Raw genomic sequence first — 12253 nt, 5'->3', positions numbered from 1 at the left:
AATTTAATTTAATTATTACATTCAAATTTGGGGACATAACATAAAGGCTTAATTTGTAAGGTATTGGCATGAATTGGCATCCTTATAAGCCATCATGACCAACTTGCCAAGTTTGGCCTATGAGCATGTAAATAGACTAGTTCTCTTGCATTTATGGTGAATCAAGTGTTTTTAGAAGGGTCTTAGTACTAGGGAATCATATTCTCAATATTTCAAATATTGTCAAAGCAGCAAAAAGTGCAACTTGACAACTTTTTGCTCAAATTGCAAAATGGCAACTTTTGGTTTGCATGTTGGAAATCCAGCAGTCTTGGTGCCTTACCAGCAATACCAAGCATCGAGTCATTTATATTTTGATGTAAAAACATTGCATACTGTTTTCGGAGAAGTTTAAAGGTTGGATAAGTTTGAGTGAAAACAATAGAGAGAAACTCTGTTTTTCCTATGAAATCTGCTGTTCATTTGATTTGTATGGGGCTGTACGGAATAGCTGGGGGTGGAGACCAACCTGCATGCATAGAGGGGAGAGATAGCTCCCATTTGCAACAAGTTTGAGCTTCTAAGATGCCCTTATGTGTGAGAAAGACTAAAACCTCTGTAACAGGGTCCAGAATTGGTTGTTCAGCAAGGGTTTTGTAAAGAAATATATATAACTCATTCTTCCACCGTCCAAATTCTATGGCCCTTGGGATTCTGGTAGCTCAGAGGGTTCCCTTGAAGATTTTACAATCCATTTTTGTCAATTCATCGGTATTGAATTTTGCTAATAGGCCTTCACGGGCTATTCTTCCTCTTTTGCAGGAAAACAGCACTATAAGTCACCATGTCTCTTATGCATGGTTGAACCAGAGGCTGAAACTCTGGATTTAGGATATTTTTAGGATTCTCTAACTAGTCCAAGAATTAATTTGACAAAACCAAACCATTTGTTAGTAGTTCATTTGTAATGTGGGCACAATTAGGCCTATTAGACCCACTAAGAAAGTCAAATTTTCCTTCACCAGTAAATGAATCAATCATAACCATTTTGAGGAGTTAAATAACTTCAAAAAAGGTACTCAAAACCCTAATTTTTTTGGAAAGTTCAGTGGAAAGTCCGAGAGTTCAGCCTTGAAAACCCTTCTGGCAGGGCCACTAGGCTAGACTGGCCTAATTGGGGAAATGGGTGTAATAAGAGTGATTGAATGAAATAAATGATTTGAACAAGTCATCTTAGGTCCCAATAGCAGGATTCTAAGTCAGGGAGGGGTGTGTAAGTTGTAGAGAAAATTTTGGAGAGTTGAGTAAAATCCACCAATCCTAAAGCTTGAGAAGCAAGGTTACTATATCTGCATCAATTATCCAAGGCAACCACAGACTGAAGGCCATTCATACGAACAAGTCAAGTTGGAGAAATGGTGTTTCTTGAATTTGTTACATTGTTGATTGATGGTTGTTTGGATCTTGCATTGTGGCTAAATTCCTTTTAGAGTGAGGAGTTTGAGGTGAAAGCCATTTTTCCACCCTCTAGGAGTAGCCACAGTGGATCCACCATCTAGGAGTAGCCATAGTGGATTTCTGTGAGAGAATGAATGACTTACCACTTGTGTTTATTCACCCTCTAGGAGTAGCTATGGTTAGTGTCATGATGAGATGATGACATCACATTGAGTGATTCCATAATGGGCACTTGTGCTCATTTATATTTCCATTCATGGGAGTAGCCATGATGGACCCACTCTCTAGGAGTAGCCATGGTGGAAATCATGTGAGTGACTCCATGACTAAACACTTTTGTCACTTCACCCTCTGGGAGTGGCCATGGTGAATGTCATAATGAGATGACGAAGTCACATTAAGTGATTCTGCAATGAACACTTGTGTTTGTTTGCATTACCATTCATGGGAGCAGCCACGATGGAGCCACCCTCTAGGAGTAACCAAGTGGACATTGTAACTCAGATGTCTGAGTAGATCCTCCCTAGCTAAAAGAGAGTGTTGAAGTTAGCATCTGGAGGACGAATATGAAGACATTGATTGTCTCAAGTGATGCATTGCATCACTTGAGACAATGATCAATTATCTATTGACTTGTTAAGAGTTCAATAAACAATGCTTCATGAGAACTAATTACTAACAATCGGTTATGTCTATAATACATCAACTTAATAAAGTGATAAGGCACGATATAAAGAATAAACTTAATTATGTTTAGCATTAACAAGTCTGTGGTTATCTCAAATGACGAGGTTCAAGTTAATGGGCATGATAACCTTCTAAAATGAATGGATGCGATCCATTCATCCGCACAGGTATAAGGCGGCAATCAATATGTCTTCTTAACACACCAAAGGTAATACAGCATTCAGAGTGATAGCTATATCGAAGACAGTAATATACACACAAAGAACCATAAAATATATCGTAGAGGATATACATACTACAGAAGTCATAACATACATATTGCAGAGGATATACACATTGCAGAGTAATATTCGTATTCAAAGGCACTTGTGATTACAGTTGAAACATTAAAAGTAAATCAATATTCAAGGAATTGACTATAATCGCCATGAGATCAAAGAGATGGATCAATATCAATATCTGGTGGATCTCATACAGAGGCATATCAATTATTGAGGTGATTGATATCATTCATCTACATTAATCCAATATATATTGTATTCAGCAATATCACTACTGGAACAGAGCAAACTTTTAAATGCTCTTGAATCACACTATATTATAATCAATTACTTCTATACATAAGTAAAGATTCTTTGCTGGGTTTTTCATCTTCAAAGTCGAAGGTTTTCCCAAGGTACTTATGTGCATTGTGTGAATTATTTTTAAAAATCTGCTCCCTTGATTAATCTGATCGAAAAACAACATTTGCTAGCAATGGTGATCCCAGGGAAGGGTATAAGAACTAAGGACAGTTTTTGGAGACTAGTAGGGACCAAGGATGATGGGCTTATGCCCTTCGTCATTTGGAGTAATAATGGATCCTGCAAGATTGAAGGTTTGAGGCTGAGGTTGGTTGGGAATGCCTACTGGAGTAGCTTCAAGAGCGTTAAGCCATTAAAAGGGCTAAAAAGGAGGCTAAATGATAGGTGACTTCGGCTCCCATCTTTGCACTTAGCAACTACTGGATCAACAGTCCTGTGCATGTGGAAACAGAGGACAGCAAGAGGAGCCACCTAAGTCTTTCGGCCAAAGTCTCTTTTCTTTCATTGTTTATTTTTTAAATTTATGTGTTATCTGGTGGTGAATGGTTCTCGCCATGTGGATCACAATTTTATAAGTCTTTGCACGTACTTAGTGGGCTTTTAAAAGCCATTTTGTTACAATACTTAGGGTTCTTAGGGATGGGAATGTATAGGTCACTGATTCAATAATAGGTGGTTTGCAGCCATTTTGAGATAGGCTCGGATATGGAATGAAGGTTCTAGATCTTTTTGCGACAAATGCCCATGGCATGTGAAGCCATATTACAAGAGTTGGCAGAAAATATTCAAAATACACTTGTAACTATCTATTAGATTATATATTAAATATAGTATTTTCACTAAGCAAAAATAAACTGTGGAGAAATATCAAGTATCAAATAATCACATAGTGAGTCCTGGAGAAGGAAAAGCCTCTTTTTAAAGACTTCTCTAACCACTTGTGGAACTCAAATTCCATTTAATGATTTTTAATAAATTTTCCCTCTCCAAGAGGGTTCATCCAGCCTCTAGAAGGAAAATAAATTAAATTAAATTACTTATCTTTTATTTCCTCCTAATAAAGGCACTCTGACTTCATTAGAATTGTTATAATTTAATTCACTTTAATTTATTAATAATTTCATTTTATAACATAAAGTGTCTCTACCCTCCAAATTCAATATTAATCCAATAAAATAATATTTCACCATGTTATTTCTCTACCAATAAAAATACCATTCTTTATGTCTCCAATGTGAAAGGGCAAACAGCCAGTGATCATGATAGATATAAACTACAAGCAAGGAGAATCAATCGAAAAAAAGATGAAAGTGGCTAGTGCAGAATAAGACAAAGGAAACGGCATAGAAATAATTGACATTAAGGAAGAGGTTCAAATAGTTATACATAAACTTTTAGAGCCCCCATCATCCCCTCAGATTCCTAATACACCTCCTCCTCCATCTTATCCTTCAAATGATACATGATAATGATTGTCCCCACTATGCCTCACTATAGGAGATTAGAAAATTTTAAGATAGCAAAGGATTACAATAGAAATATAAGAACTTTGGCTTGTAACTAGTTCATGGATGATGACAATTTTGTTAATACCCAACAGTTCAAGGATTTTGTTATCTCCTTAAAGACGAAGGCAAGAAATAAAGCACTAGCAACTAAGTGGGATAGGAATATAAGGGAAATAATCAACAATTTTAATTTCAAGGTGGGCAACACAATTCTACAACAAGGAAGGAAGATGGTGTATGAAAGAATTAGTGTTCACCAAGATTCATAACAAACTAGGAAGTTTAGGCCTATCTCCTCTTAGATTAAAAGGATGATGATCCACTAGACTCGAAGAGACTCAAGCATTGAGTGGAAGTAGTGATTCGTCATTGTTGTGGAAAATGACTATGCAAACAAAATGGAAAAATGCAAGATCTAGGGCAAGATAGAGAGAGAAATCATTTTATGCATATACAGACAGATTATAGACTAAGAACTCAATTTTCAGACTAAATCTAGGTTGCAAAAACAATGATTGACCTGTAATCCATATATCAGCCCAAGACAAGCGGTCAAGGGCAACCGGGAGGCTCAAGGGGGACCAGGAGGCTAGAGGCGAGTCAACTCACCTTTGACCTTGCACTTTTTGATGAAGCAATCATCAAACTATAGCTCTCGATCAAAACTTTATGCGAGTCAACTCACCTTTGACCTTGCACTTTTTGATGAAACAATCATCAAACTATAGCTCTCAATCAAAACATTCTATATCACCTTCCACTTGAACACCACATGTCTCCTAAACCAAAAAAAAAAAGGGAAAATGGTTGAGGAAAGGGGTTTGCCTGAGTCAAACCCTAGTTTCGAAATCAACCATGAAATTGAATTGAAATGTACTTAAAAGGAAAGTGTAATTATATGTAGTAAATGCTAGATCCAAGAAACAAGATGTCTTGTACCTTGATGATGAAATGCTATTTGAATATGATCACAAGTGTTGATGCAATAACATGAAATGTTATTTAAATATAATCAAAAGTGTTGATGCAATAACAAGACTCCACAAAGACCTAAGAGGAAATCACAAAAGACATACTTGCATGAAGGTCGTTGAAAGCTCGCTACAATGAAGAAAATGATGGAAAAAAAATGCCTTGAATATTTGAAAGCTCAAAATGCTTCATCTTGCTCCTCAAATGCTTGAGATCATGAATGTTTGGATTTAAAATGCTTACTTGCGATTACTAAAAGGTAGCCTTGCTTATATACCTCACCTAGCCATTTTTGGGTACAGAACTCAAATAAGGCCAGCATGGGTTTGAATATCCCATTTAAATCAAAGGATCATTTCCCAATTCAAATTCAGGCCCAATTCTTGGGATCAGGTGTGACTCTTAGGTCAAGGCTGACCCAACTCACCCCATACCCACCCAGTCACCCCATATTGAACCAATACAGGCTCAAATTTGGATCAGGGATCTAACTTGATATGGAAATTCCCTAAATATGCAAGAAATTGAGGTTTGATAAGTGAAAACTTATCCAAGAGGTCACATATGATAAAATATGACCTATGAAGCAAGTGGTAATTAAATGGATGAAATAATTGAAGAAGAGCAAACCTATAATTAAGGGCTTGTTTAGAATTTTGACTAAGTTGTCGATTCAAATACGAGTACAAGAACCTAACATGTGGGTATGTGCAATCTTTTTGGGGTGTGTTTGGGTACGTTCAGGTACACATGTGTGTATATATATTGTATAGATAGAAAACAATTAAAGAAATATACAGAAATGTAAAACTAAATCATTTGATAGCATGATCCTTCATCATTGATCAATGCCAAATGCCAAAGATAAATATTAAATATCAATTAAAAAAACATTAGAGACGCAATAACTTCATCAAATACACATACTTTGCAAACTCAAAGTTGTAGTGTACTTCAAAAATCAAATGCGGGTTTGGGGGCAGCACTCCAAATGGTGTAAAGGAGCAGCACCCCCAATGAGATCAAGAGGTAGTGAGGTCCCATAGCAATGCTCCTCACAAGGCCCTGAGCAGTTGATATTAAAATTCTTTCTTTTCTAGTTAATCTTTGGCTCATTTGCTGCAAAAGTGGTTATGAGGCTTGGATTTCGCACGCTGATTTTTTGACTTAGACTCAAATTTGGCTCTTAGTCTTGTTAAGGAATGTAAAACTTTTAAAAACCATGAAATCAGAGAATTTTTAGGATTTCATGCTTTTATTGTGTATAATATATAAACTTTTAAAGAATATAAACTAATCAAATAGAATCTACTTTGATCTCATACATAACTATACATCATTCTAAAGATTATAAAAGAATATCTTAATTGAAGGTATATAATCTTACATATCTACTGAAATATATAATCTTATAAAAAATTCATGTGTATACAAAACTCATGGTATTAAGACAAAATATGAAAATAAAAGAATAATTATGGCGTGAAGGAGCCTACATTACTTGTTCCAACATCCACGGTTGTACAAAAATGTAAGTGTAACTAAAAAATTAAGTGTAACTAGGCATCTAAGATAGGTCCTTAATGATTATGTAACCATGATATTCACTATTATATTTGCCATGACATCTTGCACATTAATGATAATTATAGTTCAAGATTCTCCTTTGGGAAAAAAGAAATGTAGAAAGTTGTGTGAAGGAGAATATCTTTGTTGGTGTTTTCAATTTTATTTCCCTAAAACCCTCTTAAGATTAACCACATCTTATCAACAAGTGGTTTATATCAATTGCCAATGAACAACATTTAACCCTAGGTCAATATCTTTTGCACTTTAGTTCTGCAAGACCAAGGTGGTGGCCCTATCCCAATATGTCTTAATTCTTCTAACTCTTTTTGGTTTTGTCTAATATAAAGCATTCTCCACTAAATTACCACGGAGGAGTATAATTATCCATTTGTGGCCATATTTTGGAATTTTAGCCTTATGATTAAGAGAGTGTGCAACCTAATCCTACAAACATAAAATTAAATTTGAGTTTTTTTTTTTAAATACTTCATTGGTTTTAAAGATCAAAACCCTAGACCAGTGCCTTGTTTGGGGAATAGAGTCGGATCAAAACCTGATATTCACACTTGTTCAACAATGGAACTCCATATTACTTGGGCTGATAAAACTAATGCATTACACTAATTTTCCCATGATGTACTTTGCTACGATTCTTCTTGAGATCCCTGATGCCAAATTCAAAACACTTATGTTTAAGTCACTGCGGTTTAATCTTTTCCTTTTAAAAAAACCTCAAATTAAACATGCATGATGATCTTCCCTACGAAATTGAAATAAAAGAAACTTGTTAATGATATTTCGAAGGATTTTAAAGCATGCACAATGGAGACAACCAAACAAAAGTTGGTAGAAACTTCATTGTATTCATTGATTCTGAAAATTGCTACACAAAGTGCAGTACATTAATTTTTGTTTTTTTGGTATGACTCCAATCTATGACACTCTACAAATGTCTGATCTCAAAACCTTAGAGGCTGAAGAAAAAGGTACAATGGCTCGGAATTCCCAATTGTAAGAACAAGGGAGTAGACAAGCTCAAGGCGAATTGTACACTTGTTACAATTTCATTGGATGACTCACACAAATCATGCCCAAAATTATAGCATGTCAGAAATTTGTAGAAAATAGAAATAGAAACATAAGAGAATAGTATGGAGAAGATTCTGTCGTTATGATAAAATTAACAAGTCTGACTTGCTTCTATTTGTAAGTATGACGAAAAGCAAAGTTGTAGGAGTTGACTGCTGCAGGGAGAACCTTCAAAACCTAGTCATCTGCCCATTTAATCATGTCTGTCAAAAACCTGATGACTAATTGAAATGGCACATGCGCCCCTATTCATCGTCTTCTTCACATCTAGTTTCCCAAGCTCCATCTAGATTCCCAAGCTCCAAATGTTTTGTCATCAGGCCCCTGGAACCCTTCAATTTTGGCAACATTTTCATTATGCTCTGTATATCTTGCATCAAGGACTGTCTTGCATCCCTCTGATAAGTTTTGCATCCATTTTAAAAAGCATATATATCATCCAAAATTGAGTTCAATTGATCAATGTTCAGATCTTCATTGCATAAACCCAAGACAATGCTCGTCCACTAGCAGCCTTGGAATCTTCTTTCTACAGTCAGAATTATTTGCTTTACCCTGACCATCTTTTATGTGTGGCAAGACTCTGCACTCCATTTGGTCAACGTCTTTCAACTTCTTTTTAAGCTCCTTTTTCAACTTTATCATACATGAAACCATCTTTTCCAATAGCAACTCTGGTGGTTTTCATTATAAGACTTAGCTCTTTTCACAATATCTCTCAAAGCTTGAGTCCTTGGAAGCCATTTCTCCCTTATTGGCTTCAAAGTGTCAGCATCATGCTCGGATTTGATCTTTACTTATATCATATCGAAGTATCATTTGTATGCTTCATCCACTTTAGAATTATTCTAGTCAATCTATGGTTAATGAGATCAGTCACCACTCTGCTTTGTGCCTGCATTTTATTTCCTTTCTCTTTTTCAACTTCAGCTTTCAATTCTTTTATTTCCCCAAGCAATAAATCTCTATCAGCTTGGAATGGTGGGGCAGAAGTTGATGGAGCTAATGAGATGTGGACAGGCACTATTTAGGACTTGAATTTTGAGTTTCTAAATCTTTCACATTAACTAACAACTGCATTAATCCTTTTTTGAAGGTTTCATGTTTTGATTACAACTTGTTTGTTGCAGCCATGCTAAATATTGCAATAATTACAGACAAATCTGCAGCCTCCAGTGCAGGGGTATGTGACTCTCTTTATTAATTTATTGCCCTTCAGATCTTCCATGTCCAGAATCCAGTGATTAGGGGCCGGTGCCTGCATTGCCAAGGTTTCATGCTGATAACTGGAAACAGAACCAGAGAAAGCTTTCCGAACTTGATTCTCAGAATTATAAACTTGTCTATTGTACTTTTTGGCTGTAACCAAAGCCGAAGCAGTACAAAGATCCCACAGTGGCGAAAATAAAATACCATTTTTTCTTACCATTTGTAGCATTATAAATTGCATATCTTTGTAAGGTTTTCAACTCCATGCTTGCTTAGCGCTCAGTGTGTTTCATTCTAGTATGCATTATACGACTTCATTACGTATTTAATTAATAATAGATTTAAAATGTAAGTACTCTGTTAATTAAATATCACCAAGTATCTAAGTTACCAGATGCACACCTTGCTGGTGCGCATTGGATCTGGATGAGCATCCCAGACTGCGGATGCACCCTGGATGTGCAACCAGTGCATTTGAGTGCACTTACAGCCCGGGATGTGGATCCAGAGTGCATCTAGGGCACGCCTAGGTGCATGAACGGGCCAGTCACTTTTTATGACTTCAAAAACTCATTAAAAAGTGTTTATTTATTTCGCTCTCTTTTTTTGTTAAAACCCTAAAATGCCCCCCCATTCAACCTAAAAACATGACATTTTGTTTTCTCTTTTTTCTCTCAACTCATTTTTTCTCCCTTTTGGCCTTCCAAAAGGCATGTGTTTTTTTAAGGGCTCGTTCATGGACCTAAAATGGCTCTTTTTGAAGCACAACATGGAGTCATGCCGTTTTAAAGGTCTTTATTTGGTCTCCTCCAACAAAAGGGTTGTAGCAACTAAGCCAAAGTTTACCCCAAAACTGAAAGGCTTCAATAGCACTCCTACGGGTTGATATGATATGATATGATAGATTTTAATGATGTCCACGAGGCTAAAGTAGCCTATGGGACCCACACAATCACCCCCCCAAGGCAGGAGCGGAACTAATCTAGCTGCAAAGTTTTCGTTAACTTGTCTCTCCTTCTCTGAAGTTTGATAATCAGAGCCACTGTTCTCTTCACTTGATCTTCCTCGAATAAGTAGTTGAAGTCCTTGTTCTGCAATATCTCTGTGTAACCAAATCTAATGTCACTGCATGCTAGGCAATCTTTGACAAAGTGTTGCTCCATCTCTACTGCTCCCATATTACAGAATAAACATGTTCTGCCAGCCCACTCTTCCTTTGGAACTTGCCATCTACCAGTTTCACATCACAGCCGGTGTGAACTAGTTCTAAGTTGTGCCATCAGCATTTTTGCTTTCCAATTAATAGGTGCTCTTATATAGGCCTTTTCATCATGACTAGAAGTGGGATTGAATTCTAATATTGTGAAATTTTTCCATGAAAAACTTCTTTATTTCTTTAATGTTATCCGGGCAAGTATGGATGTTGATATCCCACTTTCTCATCCATTTGTCATTTTGCTTCATTCATGTACCTTTCCGCCTAACAAGTTTTTCCTCTACGACTAGCTTGGGCCAGCGATGTGTTTCTAGATCTTGGGTTTTCTTTAAATAGCTTAGCATCCGAACCAATGCAACGGCTTCTAAGGGAAAGGAACCCACCTCCGCCAATAAGATCTCATACAGCACCGTGGACTTGACTTTAAAATTACATGTGATGAAGTGTTTTTGAATTCTTTCTACTTGTCTCCATTTCTGTTCAGACATACTACCGTTGTGTTAACAAAACTGAATGTCATCCCAAAAAGGGAAAGCATTAAGTCTGGGAAGCTCCCATCCTTAAAAAGGAGCATATACTAGTGGAAACAGAGCCAAATACCACCCAGAAAGGGAATAAAGCTATAATAACTATTCAAAAGTTATTCCCAAATTAGATAATTTGCTGCATAAAAAATTAGGAAAGAAATTTTAATAACGCACAGTCAAAGATAGCACAATACAAGAAGAATGTACGTAGTAGTAATCCAAAACAATTGAGTTTAATTGGGGTTTCTAAGGTAAGTATGCCCGAAAACAAAAGAAAAGAGAATTTACTACACAGAAACTTGACAAAAAAAAAATTTGCGCACCTTAGTACCGATTTCGAGATTGATGTCCACTTCATCAATAGCAGCGGCAAACTCTTCGAGAGTGAATTCCACACCTTCCATTGGATTTTTCTCTACTCTTTGCCTCATCAATTCAATTTCTTGCATCATTATCTCTCTATCTTTCGTCTCTGCATTGGAAATAGCAATTCTGCAAGAGATGTCTCTACCCCTGCCTCTGATATTTATTTTATTCTTTCCCAAGCATTGGCGTGGGGTTGAGCAATGCAACTTGCTATGAGTTCTTCTGCTAGAAAAACCCCATGAATGACTTATTTGGTGAGTTACTACTGCCGCTGTTGCTGCCATCCCCACAGCTACGAGAAGTAGGCTTGTTCTGGTACTGGATAAGGAATTGAATTAAAGCTCAATGCAAAAATGTGTTAAAATACATGGACAAAAATTGTGAGATAAACTTGTAGCCACACATTTGGTTTTTTCTTCGTATTTTTTGGTTTGTAACACAAAGCGAACTCTGTGATTGTTGTGATGAGGCACCAATCTGTCGGTTTATAATTTAATTTGAAAGAGCCCATCCTCCGAGATAGGAAATATGATAATGTTTATTAGAATTAGTTCATTAATTTTTTAATCAACCTAATAACAAAGATTTTCTAAGGAGGGTGTATCATTTTATTATTTTTATTATTTTATGTAGTAATAGTAAAATAATTTTACATTTAAAATGTTTTAACATGTATGCTATTATGAAAACTGTAAATATTTGAAAGCATTTTAAGCTTAAATTTTTTAATGATTTTTAGATTAAATGTTGTATGTATTTAAATGTTGTATGTATGTATATATGTTAATATTAATAATTTTTTATTGTTTAAAAAAAATTGTTTTCAAAATGTGAATTAGGAAATTCTCATGCAATCTGAAATCTTCACATTTGTCTCCTCTTCAATATCACTAAGAGGGGTGGAACCTAGTGGTAAGCAAAAATAGATGGACGAAACAAATCCAAGTGTCCACATTAAAAAGATTAAATTAGGAATCCTTTTTAAAAAATGCAAAAAGCAAAGCTCGTTAAGGTTTCTTGGCAAAGCAGTCGTCGTTCAAACCCTTCATCCAAGGATTTCAAGCAAATTGGTTTCTAATCTGTCTCTAA

General features: G+C 35.9%; 1 protein-coding gene across 1 annotated transcript in view; it reads right to left on the bottom strand.

Annotated features, from left to right (window-relative positions):
- RPS1 (ribosomal protein S1) overlaps nt 1–11622 on the bottom strand; it is a 150747-nt gene extending 139125 nt beyond the window's left edge. Inside the window, exon 1 of the mRNA XM_089819690.1 lies at nt 11122–11622. Coding sequence (XP_089675816.1) covers nt 11122–11448 — 327 coding nt within the window. The 5' untranslated portion in view covers nt 11449–11622. The remainder of the gene's footprint in view (nt 1–11121) is intronic.
- Nucleotides 11623–12253: the final 631 nt, after the last annotated feature.

The sequence above is a fragment of the Cupressus sempervirens genome, chromosome 3 (genome assembly GCF_028749045.1).
Source record: "Cupressus sempervirens isolate cs-2001-9-10 chromosome 3, ASM2874904v1, whole genome shotgun sequence".
Lineage (NCBI taxonomy): Eukaryota > Viridiplantae > Streptophyta > Pinopsida > Cupressales > Cupressaceae > Cupressus > Cupressus sempervirens.
Note: the sequence above shows the minus strand (reverse complement) of the source record. Positions and strands in the feature narration are given on the sequence as shown.